At 34.8% G+C, this 16,427-nt stretch overlaps 2 protein-coding genes across 3 annotated transcripts in view; one reads left to right on the top strand and one right to left on the bottom strand.

Annotated features, from left to right (window-relative positions):
* The window catches only part of RYa-R (RYamide receptor), a 688,795-nt gene that overhangs the window by 564,858 nt on the left and 107,510 nt on the right, over nucleotides 1-16,427 (bottom strand). For both annotated transcript variants that reach the window (XM_073958606.1, XM_073958607.1), the window contains exon 2: nucleotides 11,103-11,220. The gene's annotated coding sequence lies outside the window, so the exon portion shown is untranslated. The remainder of the gene's footprint in view (nucleotides 1-11,102; nucleotides 11,221-16,427) is intronic.
* On the top strand, nucleotides 4,914-6,042 carry LOC141389038 (phospholipase A1-like). The gene is made up of 2 exons (XM_073960045.1): nucleotides 4,914-4,973; nucleotides 5,045-6,042. The coding sequence occupies exons 1-2, from the start codon at nucleotides 4,934-4,936 to the stop codon at nucleotides 6,040-6,042; spliced, it is 1,038 nt and encodes a 345-aa protein (XP_073816146.1). The 5' UTR covers nucleotides 4,914-4,933.

The following is a 16,427-nucleotide window of genomic DNA, read 5'->3' as shown; positions in this document are numbered from 1 at the left end:
CAACGTGATCAATTTGATTTCTTGTTTTCTAATCTGGAGACAGCCAGGTGCCCTTATGGATGTCGAGATGTTGAAATATGGTGCTGCCAACTACCATGTTTTTTGCCCCTGTGAAGTCTATCAGCCTTATACCATTGTCAGATGTTTCACTGTGGCGACTGAATTTTCCGGCTGTTGGCCCAAAGATATTTTCCTTTTCAATTTTGGCATTAAAATCGCCTAGAATAATTTTAATGCCATGGTCAGGACAACTGCCATATGTATCTTCTAAACACTCATAAAATATATCTTTGGTCAGTTCGTCCTTGTCTTCATGGGAGCATGAGCGCAAATAAAGCTGATGTTGAAGAATTTTGCTTTTATTCGAATAGTAGCAAGTCTTTGCTATGGAGGCGTTTGTAACGCTTTGCGACCCTATAAAGTATGTATATATATATTCTTCAGGGTAAAATGCATTTCCGTCCATCTGTGTTAATCACTCTAGCATCCACAAATTATTGAAAGATGCGTCATTTGTTTGCAATAAGGTCAAGGTTTTTAGCTGCATTTTAGATACGTTTTCAGACCGAATTCGCTATAATTTAGCACTTAGCGTTCGTAGTGGCCAAGAAAGTCCATGTTTTGGAATAGCTACCATACATTACTACCCGACTACAAGTATCTTGACCTTTTCATCTACATTTTTAAACCGAATTAGGACAGAAAACCTATCTACCAACAATTGTAAATATAGGTCCACATTTTGGTACAGTCCCTTTATAACGGCATTGCTCGATTTCAGGCATTTTCAATGTTTTAGCCGATGGAATTAGTTAAACTTAGGTATTTGGGTCATAATACGTGTCCACCTAAAATTCTGACTATTGCTACTTGCGTAACAGAAAGCCCGACCGAACTTAACGCTGTGTTACTTGTTCTTTTTCCTGTTAATTTACAATCGGTTGGTATAGTTTATAGTGGTCCAGCGGACTAAATTGGAGCTTTTGTAAGTAAAATGTCTAAAATTTACCATTCCATAACCTTCAACCTGATGGTTTACATTCTGGTGAAGTCTTTGGATTTCATTCTGACTACTTAATTAACATCTCTGGCTGGTACCCAAGTATAGAGTTTTGAAGCAGTTTCAAGATAGTGGACCATTCTTTGCCACTATGCTTCACCATTATCTGGACAAAGCGTGCCATCTTGCAGCATGCAGGTAAGTCGAGCGGGGTAGGTTTGTGCTTTGTTTGTGTTAGATCTTTTGCCGAATTGTACCCAGGAAATATACCCAGGGTCGGGGAAACGGACACGTTTGTAAGTTTTGCATATATATAGCACTTTTAAAATATATGCCACTGGGGATAACACGCTCCTCTGAAGTTCATCAACATATATAGCCTATTTCCACCAATGGCCATCTCTCTACGCCATCTGAAAATGACATGGAAATCGGTTTTGAAGTTTTGGAGATATGACATATTTAAAAAGTGGGCGTGGTCGGGTCTTAAGGCCATAAGTAAGTGCCTCGAGTCGGAGACACAACCCCCATTGTCTATTGAATTATTTTCAAACACCGCTCCGCCGAAATTCTACAAAATATATAGCTTGTTTTCACCAGGGGACATCCCTGTACATCATCTGAAAATTACATGAAAACGGTCCAGAAGATTTGAAGATATAACATATTTAAAAAAGGCATGGTCGGGCCTTTAGGTCCTATATAAGCACCTAGGGTGGGAGACACAACCGCATTCATTTTCAACCCGATACGTTCGCAAGATTTACAAAATTAGCATTTTTTTAAAATAGGGCCTAGTAGGGTACGCAGCCCCTCCGAAATTCAACAAAATATATAACCTATTTTCACCAGGGGTCATTCCTGTAAATTCTCTGAAATTTTCAGGAAAATAGGTTCAGTAGTTTCAGAGATATAACATATTTAAAAAAAGTGGGCGTGGTCGGGTCTTTAGGCCCTAAATAAGTACCAAGGGTCGGAAATTCAACCACCATTGCCTCTCAAATTTATATTCTAACCGATACGTTCGTAAATTTTGCAAAAATAGCGTTTTTAAAAAATCGGGCATATAAGGACCCCGCCCTCTCCGAAATTCAACCAAATATTTTACCTATATTTACCACTGGTCATCCCTATACACTCTCTGAAATTTTCATGAAAATCGGTTCAGTAGTTTTGGATGTATAACATATATACAATGTGGGCGTGCTAAAATAGCGTTTTTAATAAAGTGGGGCACCCCGCACCCTACGAAATTAAAAAAAATATATATATATAGCTTATTTTCACGAAGGGTCTTCCCTGTACATTTTCTGAAATTTTCAACAAAATCGGTACAGCCGTTTTTGAGTCTATACGGAACATACAAACATACATTCTAACATACGCACATTGTCTTTTCTAGAGTGTAATTTAATATTGTGCCTTGCCAGAGGATACAAAAGCTAAATTCGTGAATACGAACATACAGTACATACTTTCATAAAAGATAGGAAATTAATTGTGTATATTTACTTCAATACAGTTCGTGGTGAAGGTGTAAAAAGTTCGGCCCGGCAGAGCTTAAGAGCTTGTTCTTACTTGTTTAATATTTGCCCATGCTTTACATGGCTATGTGGTGGTATTTCTGATACTTGTAAAAAATGCAAAAAAGTTATAACCCTTATGTACACATATATGTATGTATGTGTTTGCTTCTTTAAAAGTAGGAGCCAATGCCCTTAAACTTACCCTGTAGGAAGCATGGGGTCATGTGTCGACAAATCAACACTTTGTCTATTATTATGGTGACAAAGTCAACAGTTTGTCAACAGGTTGTCAACAATTGATACTTTTACCTTAAAAAGAAGAAGCATTGTAAATATAAATCGTGAATAAAATATCGTGAATTTAACGATAATTTTAATGACAGCATGTATGAACAAAGTAAATTATAAAAGACAAGAGAATAATAGACAATACTAATTCTGAGGCGGCTGACTACATTTGTGGTGAAACTTCGACAATTAGACATTTTGTGGAATCTTTAGAGAAGATTGTGGAGGCTGACGAATACATTATCCCGTCTCGCTAGAAATGCTGAACGCAACTTACATCTGACATAATAATGAGTTACAATGCTGCAGTATTATTTGGCAAAAATCAATTGCGAGATTTTTCCAACGTTTATAAAGCTGTACTTGGTAGGCAAATTTAAGGGCATTTAGTTTATGTATACATGTTTATTCTTTTCAATTCCTATATGTTATATCAACATTCAGCGAATCGCCTGATGAAACGTTAAGAGCTGCAGAAGAAATATTTTAAGCAGATAAATCACAAGAAAATAAAAAAGGCGATGATGTTTCTGACAAAAGATTTTGTTATTACTGTTTAGCCAGCCTTGGAAACATTGGCTTTATTTACTGATTTTGTGCTTATGTGGAATCTTGGACTTAGCCTTTATAAAGATAAAAAGACTGTATTCGCAATATGTACTTTCTTAGCATTTTCAATATTATATTTTTTTCTTTAATAAAATATACTATTTAAAAAAGTGTAAGTACATCGTCTTATTAAACACACTATATAGATTTTTAATCTATAAAAAGTTCCAAACAGGCCAAAAAACTCTGTAGTGAAAATTTGGTACCAATTTCTCCATATGACTCTTTATGTACTATTAACTCACTACCTCCAATGTCTCTATTGACTCACTACTTCCAATGTCAACACATGGTCCCTCAGCAACTACTGACTTACTACTGACATACTAGTTCCAATGTCACTACTGTCTTTCGAATGACACGTTCATACAAAATGTCTATAGGAAATTATTTATTTATTTATTTATTTATCAACTTTACAATAATTCTAAGCCATCGGGCCAATTTAAATGAATTACATTATATTACATATGTGTATGTTATCACTACTCAGAGCGCATATAAAACTAGGTATATGATATAATCCTATAATTACAAATACTCCAAGCCATAAGGCTAAAAAAAATACAAATATTTATATTCCCACTACTCAAACGTAAGAAAAGATTAAAAAAATGTAAAAAAAATAAACTATAGATAATAATAAGGTTATAACCCTTCATATTTGAACTGACAGTTAAAAATAAGTGAGATCACATGAGTTTACAATTACATGAGTTGTCTACAGTTTGTCAGTAGTACTGTTGACAATGTCAGTAGTAAGTCAGTATAGATTCACTATTGACATTTCCTACAGGGCATAGAATTACTGTTCTTGAAATCAAAGATAGAAACAAAATGACCGCTTCTCATTTATCTCTTTCGCAACTTACACCACCTATTTAGGATTATACCAAGATATGCCTCATATCAGTCAATGATATTTGTAAGTTGGTTGGTTTTGTTGTAGATTTTGTTAAGAAAATATTACATTTATTACTAATTTAATCTAAGACAATCACCGCACAGTGTTACTTCTTAGATTTTTAGCTGATCAAAACATTTTATTATCGAAAATAAAATATTATTCGAATATTTCAATTCGAATGTGCCAAATACAACATAAAATATAATATATTGTAAAGCAAAATGATTTATGTCCATTAATTGAAACATTCATATAAGTTGTTGTCGTTGTTTTTAGTTTAAAATGAGATTTCGGCTACAATGTATTTGGGAAATATGGACGCTCCATGATCGTTGTTGTGGTAGGAAGGTGAATATTTTTGTACGTCGAGTCGTGGGTTAGGTTTAACTGTGATGTTGAAAATTTTAAAACATTTCATTTCGACAACAAAATTTGTCAATTCATTACACTGTGTCACCACTTTATCAACGTAAACGTGGATAATTAATACGACATAATCAGAAACGCTCTGTGATTTCCTCTGGAAACCCTTAAAAGTGCACACAATAAAACGGACAGGTATAAAAACGCTTTGAATGTGAACAAGAACACGTCATTCGCAAAATGAAATTCTTGTGGATTCTCGTCCTTTTCTGTTTGAGCGGTAAGAAGTAATTGAAACAATATATTGCTAAATAAGTGGACAATTGCTTATATATTTTTTAATTTTTTTAGTTTCCGCCCATCCATCATTTGACAACAACAAAGAACAAATTCATGGTGAAAATGGCTGGTATGTGCCTCGCACAGATGGTACCTTTGACTGGATGAATAAGAAGGAGGCTGAAAACTATTTAGAAGTCATGGAAAATATCCAATCTCTGGGACTTAGAACAATTCCTGTCAAATACTATCTTTACACCAGAGTCAATCCTAGCAAGGGCACCAAAATTGAAGCTACTACCCAGTCGGTTAATGCCTCCTATTTTGCTGGTAGCAAACCAACATATTTTGTTGTCCATGGCTGGATTCAGAGTTATACCTCTGGCATGAATAGAAACATTCGTGACGCCGCACTGGGAACATTCGATTGTAACGTAATTGTTGTTGATTGGGCCCATGCTCGTTCTGTGAATTATGCTAATTCTGTTATTGCTGTACCCAAAGTTGGCAAGAAAATTGCCGAAATGATTGATTTCCTGAACAAAAACTACAATATGTCGTTTGAAACGTTGACTGTGGCTGGCCATAGCTTGGGTGCTCATGTTGCTGGTTATGCTGGTAAAAATGTTAAAAACGGCAAGATTAACACCATCATCGGCATGGATACAGCCTTGCCATTATTCAGGTATGACAAGCCCGAAAAACGTTTGGCTGATACTGATGCATTTTACGTTCAATCTATACATACGAATGGTGGGTTACTGGGTTTCCAAAAACCCATTGGAAAAGGTGCCTTCTATCCAAATGGTGGTCAAAAACAACCTGGTTGTGTTTTAGACTTAACTGGTGCTTGTTCCCATGGTCGCTCTACAACCTACTACGCTGAGGCACTTAGATTAAATAATTTCGCTAGTATTGAGTGCAGCAATTATAAAGAAGCTGTGTCTGGTCGCTGTGGTGCCAAATTTTCTACTGTACATATGGGTGCCGTATATCCAGAAAACAAAGTTGCCGGAATTTTCTATGTTCCTGTTCGCAAAGGACCGCCTTTTGGTGTGACAATTAATTGAATAAATGCAAATGTATGAATCTCAGTAGACGTTGCGTTTTAGTTTTAAATAAATCCGTATTTTGAGGAAAAAATATTTTGTCACTTTGTTCCATGTGATTTACAATATTTAGCGTTTGTGTCATGTGGATATGGATGGAACAACTTGACAAAAATTCTATTTTTAAAAATTTTCTATAACTATCTTATTCCAAAAGATATTCTTCTAACTTTTGGCAGAGATGTTCTATATACTATTATTGATAAATTTAGTCAAAAATATAAATATTATCTATAGTCAGCTCCAAGCAGTTGTGACACAAACATTAAAATGCGATTACCTCAAAACAGGAAAAGGACGTATGGAACACTGAAGCATGACACCGATGGTATGTGTCCAATTACCGGTTAATGTTAAGTTAATATCACTAAAAAAGTCGCGCACATTTTAGAGGATCTGTGGTAGACGTCCGAGTGCTTACGATCATTGGATCTACGTGGTATCACGCTCAACTATGAGAAAGTTGAAAAACGACAAAAGAACGCCATAATATTGCGCCTGAATTGTTTAACGACCCCACTTTGTAAACCTGCACCAGGAACTTTATGGAGAAGGTAAAATATACACACTACTTGATTTACTTCCTTACGAGAAGAGAAATTGAACGGCAAAGGTGTACCAACTAAACCAAAAAGTGATTCGGAATGTCAAAACGTGGGCCCATTTTCAAACTTTTATCATTACAAAAGATTGTTTGTACGTTTGTTTGGGCCTAAAATTAAAAAAACCGCTGAACAGATTTTCCTGCGGTTTCAAGAGTATATTACAGTATCGCCTGAAAGTAATATAGACTATATAATTTTTAAAAATTTCGCGTGGAGATATAAGAAATATATATATTTTATTTGCTAATATCGGTAACAACGGTAATAAAATAGGTTTACTAATTTTGTCCAAATAAATGAGAAGCAAGTATAAGCCATCTCTTAAAAAAACAAATAAAAAAGTGGACAAAAAAAGTTATTTGCAGAAAAAGTCAAGATTTTTTTCTAAGGCGAATATTTCCGTTTCTATTAAGAGTATTCTAAAAGCGAAGACTGATAACAGTGCTCAACAAAATTGAAAAAGTTGAATGTTTCAGACGAAGTTGCAGTTGTTTCTAGATGAAATCGGCGAGTTATTTTCAAATCCGGTCCCGGTTTTTCTCCATCAGCTCTTGTTTTTGAGATATAGCTCAAAATCTGTTTTTACGAGTTTAACCCAGACTTTCGTTATTTTCGGATACTAACAAATATTTTTTTGTGGGTTTTTCGACATTAATATATTAAGGAGATGTTGTACGCTCGATACAAATCGATTTTGAAATAGTAATGGTGAGTATATATCAAAAAATATAGAAAATATACGACGGACCTTGCAAAATTTTCTTATTTTGGGTATTTTAAGCGTAATTACGTCATCGAGGGAAGTCATAGGATCTTCATATGGTAATGCGGATATGCTTAGGGTGTCTACTATATAGTCCAGTATTCAAATATATAATATAAAGTTCATAGCGCCCATGATTCGGCCATAACCTAAAAATCATCATGAAGACTGCCATTGAAAAGTAAATGGCTTATGTGGTAATGATATCACTGGTAAATTATTTCCCTTTAGCAGTCTTCATGGCGATTTTTAGGTTATGGCCGAATCATGGGGGCTATGAACTTTATATTATACATTTGAAGATCCTATGACTTCCCCCGATGACGTTATTACAGCTTAAAGTACTCAGAATATGCAGTTTTTACAAGGTCCGTCGTATATTTTCTATATTTTTTGATATATACTCACCATAACTATTTCAAAAACAATAACATCTCCTTAATATATTAATGTCGAAAAACCCATAAAAAATATTTGTTTGTATCCGAAAATAACGAAAGTCTGGGTTAAACACGTAAAACCCGATTTTGAGCTATATCTCAAAAACAAGAGCTGATGGAGAAAAACCGGGACCGGATTTGAAAATAACTCGCCGATTTCATCTAGAAACAACTGCAACTTCGGTTGACACAAAAGTCCTGTTGACCAGTGTAATTAAAGTAGAAAACTTCGCGTTTACAACAACAATGCAAAATAGGTTATCGTAGGTGATCAGACAAGTAATATATCGCAATAGTCGCCAATCCAACCCAGGTTTTCATTTTTGGGATTTCAATTGTAATGACGAATATCACCGCTTTGAAAATAACACAGCCTTTCAAAGTCAAGGCCTGACAATGAAAGAATAAAATCAAACCTTTACATTAATCCAAAGAAGTTTGGCATAGGTGCCAAAAGGACAGAGATAACGCAATAGTCGATAATAATTACCACTTTTTAAATTTTTAATCACGCTATAGGTCGCAATATTGATCGGATTTTGGATCGGAATTTTGGGCGTTGATTGGGGTCCCTTTTGGCATGTTTTCATTACATTGAAACTTAACGAAAATATTTATATATACATTGTAATAAATAAATTGTACAAATGCAAAATTCCACTATTAAAAATTATACTAGAGAGCCCGTTGTTGGGACAATGTATTATATTATTATAAGAAATACTATTGTTTATTATAGTTTACATAATTATAAGTATACCAATAAAAATAAACAACTTAAAAAAAAGGAGAAGAAGCCCATCGATTGTGGTGATGGTGGTATAATATATAAGGGTGGAAATGCGCAAAAACTTATGTGGAGAATAATCTCCGCTTTTAGTGGGGGTATTCCAAAAGCAAAGGCTATCAATTGAAAGAGAAAAGCTCAGCTTTACATTAAAATAGGTTGTTGTACATCCAACTGTTCCATTTTTGATTTGAATTGTATTGAAGAATATTCCTGGTTTGGTTAGGTGCATCTCAACAAAAGTGACCTATATTTATGAAGACATTATGAGCTTTAAATTGATCCCATAAAAGTGGTAGAAATTAGAAAAAAAAACGCTCATATATCCCAATTTCCAATTTGTGGAATTTTATTAGTTATTTTCGTTCAGTTATCTCTAAGTCATTTGGTACAAAAGCCAGGGTGGCTGATAACGTTCGTATCTCCATTAAAGAAATGTTTATCAGTGGTGTTGGGTACCACGGTCCGTTTTTTAGGGTAGGCTACCACTTGTTTTTTATGATAAAGTCGCTCGTAGTAGGCGTACATTAATGCTTATTAAATTGTAATTGCTAAAACTGAACACTTAAATGAAAAATGGAAGTAAAAAATGCTGCAAGTGTAAAAAAATAGTGAAGTGTATTAGTTTTAGTGACCGAATTACCGCGTTGCATGGATTAACCGGATTACCGTGTGCCCAGATTATCGAGACAATATTGACAAATTGAGCGTAAATAATTGTAAACGGAATTCTCGAATTACAATAAAAGTACTTTTTCTTCTCAGGCGATTGAATGTCGCATTAACAAATATTTTCAATATGGGTAAACATTTAGGTGTAGCCTCATTAAACGTTAGAAAAACTCAATATTCCTACATGCTGGTGATTATTAATTTCAAACTTATTCCTCGTCAATTGTGTATATATTTTAAATTTTAGTTAACACCACTAACGTGTTGGCAGTCATAAATGTCGGCGACCGACACCAGTAGTTCCGTATGTCTTTCCTAACACTACTTATTCCAATGGTCAAAATTTGATTTTGTTTCATTGCGCCTGAAAATATGCTAGGGTTGGGTGATATTTTTTAGTGCCATTGACATGTTTCGGGGTGACCATCTATTTTTTTTTTACTTTTAAATTAATACCCAGCAAAATTTATTTGAAGTTGTTCTATGCGAAGTAGTGATTGAATAGCTTTTTTAGAAGCTGTCCACGCAGAGTCATGTAAAATGCATTCCGTTCTTCACATTTTGACAAGGTCCGATTTTAATCCATTTCATAAAATTTTCACATTGTAGTAATTTTTACATTTGTAATAAATTTTTGAACACAGGAAACAATTTATTTTATGGTAGTTTAATTACACATCAAAATGTTTGTATCCAAAAAGATAATCATGGGTCAGACTGCATCTTTGTTTGTAGCCACAGAAGTAGTTGAATAATGAGTGCAAGTGACTATGTCTTTTTACGTGAAAGAAGCCATGATTTTTACAAGGGCATGGTGCAGCTAGGATGCAATCAATTTTTGATGTTTATCACCTCTTTTGCATGACCTTATTTATGCAAAAAGCATTTTAAGATGTTTTTGGAGATTTTTGAATAATAAAAGCAAACTTTCTAGAATAAAAGTATTTGGTTTTTATTTGCACTCAGTCGCTTTTTATAATGATTTATTTGAGATATTCCTTTGTTCTATATTCATTATATAGATTTCTTTAAGACGATCGAACTATTATCAAACTACTTTTTTTTCAAACAAAAATGTCCTACAAAAACATGAGTTTGGTAGTAATTTGGAGGAATTTTATTTTGAATTCCTAGAGAAACAAGCCATAAATATTTATTAAAAGTTACCAAAACTCTTTTAAATAATTTTTCCAAATGACCCTGTGGTCTCAAATCAGTGGAAAATGCTCGCTTAGTAGATGTTAACTTCTCCCATATCCTCAAAATGCTTGCTTGCGAATCAATTTTTAAATGAATCGAAAAATCAATTCAAAATACATTGCATAGAATGTATATTTATTCACTACAAAGAACTAATGCGAAATGTGTGCTTAAGAAGCAAATTAGACACTATCCTCACTGCACCATGCCCTTGTAAAAATCATGACTTCTTTCACGTAAAAAGATGTAGTCCGAAATCACTTGCACTCATGATTCAACTACTTCTTTGGCTACAAATATTTTGCTGGGTAACAAAATCTACGAGCTTTATATAGATTGGATTAACCAAGAGAAAAAATAAATAAAACTTGGTTTGCTAAGTTGGTTTTTTTTAAAGAAAGAGAAAATTCATTCGTTCACAATTATTTGTATTTGAAAGAAAATAATGCGCATCGTAACCCCTTAAAACCTGTACAGCTAATCCAGCTCAACTACTTCTTACAGAAAGTGAAAGTTAGAAATTGACATTTATAATCTAAACAAATTGGACTTACCTTTATGCACAAACGGTCACTTCCTTGTGGTTACTGCGTTCTAAAAAATGTTGAAATGTTGTTGGCAACCGTTAAATGTTCTCTCCTAAAAAACAAAGTATTTGTAAGTTAGTGGGTCCTGAAAAGCAAAGAGAAATACATTAAAAAATGAAGGTTTCTTTAATGACAGTCAAGCAACTTTGATAAATGAAGTAACACTAACTTAAGCTGACATTGACATCTGTGACCATGGCTGTCAGCCAAACCATCTACAGGTATTTGACCCAATGCCATTTTGTGCCACACACGCTTTCAAATGTAAAATACTGTTGGTCTTTCCCACATTCAGCCATTTATTATATTTTGATTTAAGTGTCCTGAGAATAAAGTGCTGGCTGATGTGTGAAATGGTTTATACATTTCATTTGAATTGGCTCGGCAAGATTTATGAATAAATTTACAAATGAAATAGGGGTTTGGTTTGGGAAAGTTATTAGAAAATTTGTTCGAATTACTACAAAATTCCTGTAGGCCTATTCTGTAACTTTTATCGATTGAAAAGTTGTTAAAATTTCTTTTGTTTTTGTAACAACTACAAAACCAACAAATGAAATTGTTGTAAAATAAACAATGAATTAAGTTGTTAAAAAGTTACTGAATAACTTTTTAACAACAGGTGATATTGTTATTTTTCGAGAAACTCATTTAAACAACATTATTAACAACCTTTGTATTCTGTAAACAAATTTTAACAACTTTTGTTAAAAAATCGACAAAAATGTTCAATATTGGATTTGCCTTTAGTTTGTGTGTATGTTGTGAAGATCAGAAGTTAAAATAGAAAGCAACCTATTCGAGTCTTTTAATGCCAATAGGTTTGCTAGGAAATTTTCATGAAATTTTCATTAACAAAACTATTTAATTTTTTTAAACAATAAAATTGACGATCGACATGAATTATACATTGATCTATTTGAAAAGTAATATAAAAAAATTATAGCATTTTTATTTTCATTTATGTTATGACAATTTGTTTTGCCATTGTCCGGACGCCTACGACACAAGAATACTTTTCCTTTGATTGATTTCAAAAATTTGTATTTGAGTGCAGAACAAACACTACATGCAAATATCAAAATAATCTATCAGTTTAAATGTTTATATTTGGAAAATCAACAAGTCTGCATTTATAGACACACATATATATATATATACATTTATATGAATATAATATGCATCTCCGTACATCTCCATAATAACAGATATACACATTTATCAATAAAATCGTTTATAGTTATTTACATTGAAAATATCGATATGAAATAGAACTGTTTTAAAAATTTATTTTAGAAAGTTTGTTTTCATTCAGAAAAATTACAAGAACTGAATTTAGAACAGTGAATATACCAACGGATGACATTGCTAAAAACAGGAATCAGAATCAATGCATTCTGTAGGGTGTTCCATCAAAAACAACTGATATGTAAGTATAATTGCGCAAAAATTCAAAAATTATAATCACCGAGATAGCAAACAAACAAAGAAACAGTAAAGCAACCCTCTCTAAATTGTCTGCCCCAAACATACTAAGGACCATGATCTGCGAATCTGCACATGGAATGTTCGGACTCTTTTTAGATTTGCTGCAATTCGGAAAAATCTAAATTTTTCAACATAAGTTTTGTTTGCGCTCATGCTCCCACTGAATCCAAGAACGAGCAGAAAAAGAAGAGACATATGACTGGTGCCATTTTAGTCTAAAAATTGGAAAGAAGAATATCTTTGACCCAACTGTCGGGAAATTCAGTTTTCACAGTGAAACGTCTGACAACGAAATCAGACTCATAGAGTTCGCATAGGCAAAAACATGGTAGTTAGCTGTACCACATTTAATCATCTCAATATTCATGATTTTTGAATCACCAATTATCGTTTCAGAGAGCTGCTCATTCCTTTGAATCCTCGGGTAGCTGAAAGAATTTTTGGGGACATCATCACTGCTCCATCCGCTCGCTACATACCTGGTGGTCGAATACGTGTAATTAGGCCAAATGTCCCAGCAGAGGCGATGGGACTATCAAACTAGCGTACAAACCCTGAAGTCCCAAGAGTTAGAGAAATCAAATCAACAGGCTAATAGGTAAACAGAAGTAGAAAAAGTGGTTAGACCACCTGAAGCAATTCCAAATTGGTACAGGATTAAGTAAATAGTGGGCAATGGTTAAATCAATCTCGAATCCTGGAAGGAAGGATAAGAGAACGAACTTTCAACAGCGTGACAGTGACAGATCCGAGGAGGTGCGTGTGTTATTTTAATCTGCAGTTCATAGAGCTCCCGAGAGTGAGTGTGCGAATGAGCGCTGTTGCAGACGTCGTCCTCTCAATAGTAATGCTTAAGCAACTGGGTGATCCCGAGTTTGAGTATTTTACAAGTGCCCACAGTCTATCGTTAGCCAGCCATATTGTGCCAGAAACGTGAATAGTTGGTAGGGTGGTACCTCTTCTGAAGCCAGACGAAGATGCCTGTCAAGGTGAATCTTACCGGCCGATCTCCCTCTTGGCGCCAATAGCAAAGATTTACGACTCCTCCAATGATGCGGAACAGTTTCCCAACATTAACATTGATTCCGGAAAATACACAGCTCCACAACAGCATTACCCGCTATATCCACACATATCAGTCGATATAGCGGCACAGCAGGTCGTGCGATCGAACAGTAGTGGTGGCTTTTGACCTATAAAAGGCTTTTGATACCGTTCAGCTATGCCAAGCTGTTCGAGGATATAGAGAAAACTTCCCTCTAGCGGTGTTGTAGAATTCATAAACGCTTAATCCACTGTCATACTGTTCACCGAACTTAGGATCCCTTAGATCATGTTGGTCGATGTTGTTCTGATTCCGACTACTATCTACCACAAAATAATGGGTGTAAAGTTCGAGAGCATGTTTAAGTCGTCCGCGCAAGCAACATCTATTAAGCTAAAAACATATCCAATGTTTGAGTAAAGTTTTGTGTTGGGTGTTGAGAAAAAAAAAACAACAACAACAACAGGGCGACGCCGACACCAAAGTCCAACGTTGATATGTTTGCCGGCATATATTTCAAATGAATTTAAATTTTTCGGCATCATGCCGAACAGTGTAAAAACGGCTCTGTAGTCGCTGTTGACTTCTTACAAAGCAAGAGACCGGCCTGTGGTAAAATATGCCGCGCCTTGTGGTATGCAAATATTAACGCTACGCTGCGGAAGAATATTCAAACCTGCAAAAATGCCGCCTTGAGGACTGCAAAAGTGTGCCGCCTCATGACACCAGTGCACAGTGGATGCGCCTAACGACAAAATTCAAAAAATTCATGTCACAATTTTAAAAATTTGAAGATGTAAATCGTTTCTAAACACTTCAAATTTTTCGATATTCAATTTTCAAGCCATGAGTCTGTAGATTTCAAAACCTCCCCGCGAAAAATTGTCAGTATTGGTCCATGGTAATTATATGAGATATATGAATTATATCTCGATTTATTTCGGCATATGTTAACTAAATATTCAAACCGAATAGGTTTTAATAATGAACTCAGAGCTCTGAACACTACCTTACAAAGAAATGTCATATCCGTCCACTTTCGACCACAGTCTCCATATAGGGTTACCATCCATTTTCCGGTACATTATATATTATAATCTTATTTTCGGCAGAACTACCTGTAATATGTATTTTAAATTCTCGCGGGGAAAATCTTGGAGTGGTCCAGCATTAGGTTGTCCCAAAAAAGAAAGTTTATTAAAGTGAATACCCCCAAACTTTAGTTTTTGCGAGTATTCAGTACGGCTCCTAGTTACCATAGCTAATAGCACAGTAAATATTAAATTGAACATAGATATTAGAAAGGATAATAAAATTACTTTAAAATATCCCAAAAAATATATTTTAAGCACTTACAAACGGAGTTAAACTTTCGGCCATAACTGACCAAACCGCAAACGTCCGCAAAAAGTTTTGAAATCTACAGACCCTTGGCTTCAATTTGGTACTAGTGGCGATTCTTGCATATGCTTGGAAAGTAACTAAAACTTAAGGAAATCCATACATCTACATATATTCAATATTTTCATTTTGTCAAATATTATAATCAAAATATTTGGCAACCTTTGCAATTTAGAGGATTTTTTATAAGAAGGACAGCTTAAGTGAAGGCATGAATAAAAGTTCTTTGTTTCAGAAACTCGCTAATATTATAACCATTTTCTTCTCATTATACCCTCCACCATATGGAGGGTATAATTAAATTTGTCATTCCGTTTGTAACACATCGAAATATTCGTCGGAGACCCTATAAAGTATATATATTATTGATCAGCATAAAAGTCTATGTCGATTTGACCATGTCCGCCTTTCCGTCCGTCTGTCTGTTGAAATCAAGATACAGCTCGCAATTTTAAAGATAGAGAGTAAAAATTTGTTACAGAAGTTTTTATTACTTGCAGGATGGTTGGTATTGAAAGTGGGATATATCGGTCCACGTTTTGATAGCCCCCATAGAACGGTACCTCCCGATTATCGGTATTTTTAAGGTTTTAGCTTCATTATCCTACCAAAATGGCTGAAATTTGGTACGTAGTCTTCTTTAGGTGTATAAAACTTTCCCCAGAATTTTGTCGGTATCGGTCCACACCTTCATATAGCCCCCATAGAATGGTACCTCCCGATTTTCGGTATTTTTAAGGTTTCAACTTCATTATCCTACCAAAATGGCTGAAATTTGGTACGTAGTCTTCTTTAGGGGTATAAAACATTCCCCCAGAATTTTGTCGGTATCGGCACACACCTTCATATAGCCCACATAGAACGTACCTCCCCATTTTCGGTATTTTGAAGGTTTTAGCTTCATTATCACACCGAAATGGTTGAAATTTGGTACTTAATCTACGTTGATGGTATAAAACTTTCCCCCAGAACTTTGGCGGTATCGGTCCATATATATAGCCCCCATAGAACGTTACCTCCCGATTTTCGGTATTTTGAACGTTGTGGCCTCAATATTCCACCGAAATGGCTGAACTTTGGTATTTAGACTTCGTTCGGAGTACTCAATCTTCCCCTTTAAATTTGTCGGTATAGATCCACGTCTTCATATAGCCCCCATGGAAATTTACCCCCCGATTTTTCGTATTTTGAAGGTTGTGTCTTCAATATTCCACCAAAATTTCTGAAATTTGGTATTTAGTCTTCAATGTGATATAAAACTGTTCGCCAGAAATATGTCTGTACAGGTCCACGCTTTCATATTGCCCCATTTCTGACTAAAATTCGTCGGTATAGGTCCACGTTTCGATTTAGCCCCC

The sequence above is a fragment of the Musca autumnalis genome, unplaced genomic scaffold (genome assembly GCF_047663935.1).
Source record: "Musca autumnalis isolate F117 unplaced genomic scaffold, ASM4766393v1 scaffold_1, whole genome shotgun sequence".
Classification (NCBI taxonomy): domain Eukaryota; kingdom Metazoa; phylum Arthropoda; class Insecta; order Diptera; family Muscidae; genus Musca; species Musca autumnalis.
This window is presented reverse-complemented; position numbering and strand designations above follow the sequence as displayed.

Excerpts from the sequence above, each read along its gene's own strand:
- LOC141389038 (XM_073960045.1), top strand. The coding sequence starts at position 4,934 with ATGAAATTCTTGTGGATTCTCGTCCTTTTCTGTTTGAGCG. Across the intron at positions 4,974-5,044 it reads CGTCCTTTTCTGTTTGAGCG|TTTCCGCCCATCCATCATTT; the intron begins GTAAGAAGTAAT and ends TAATTTTTTTAG.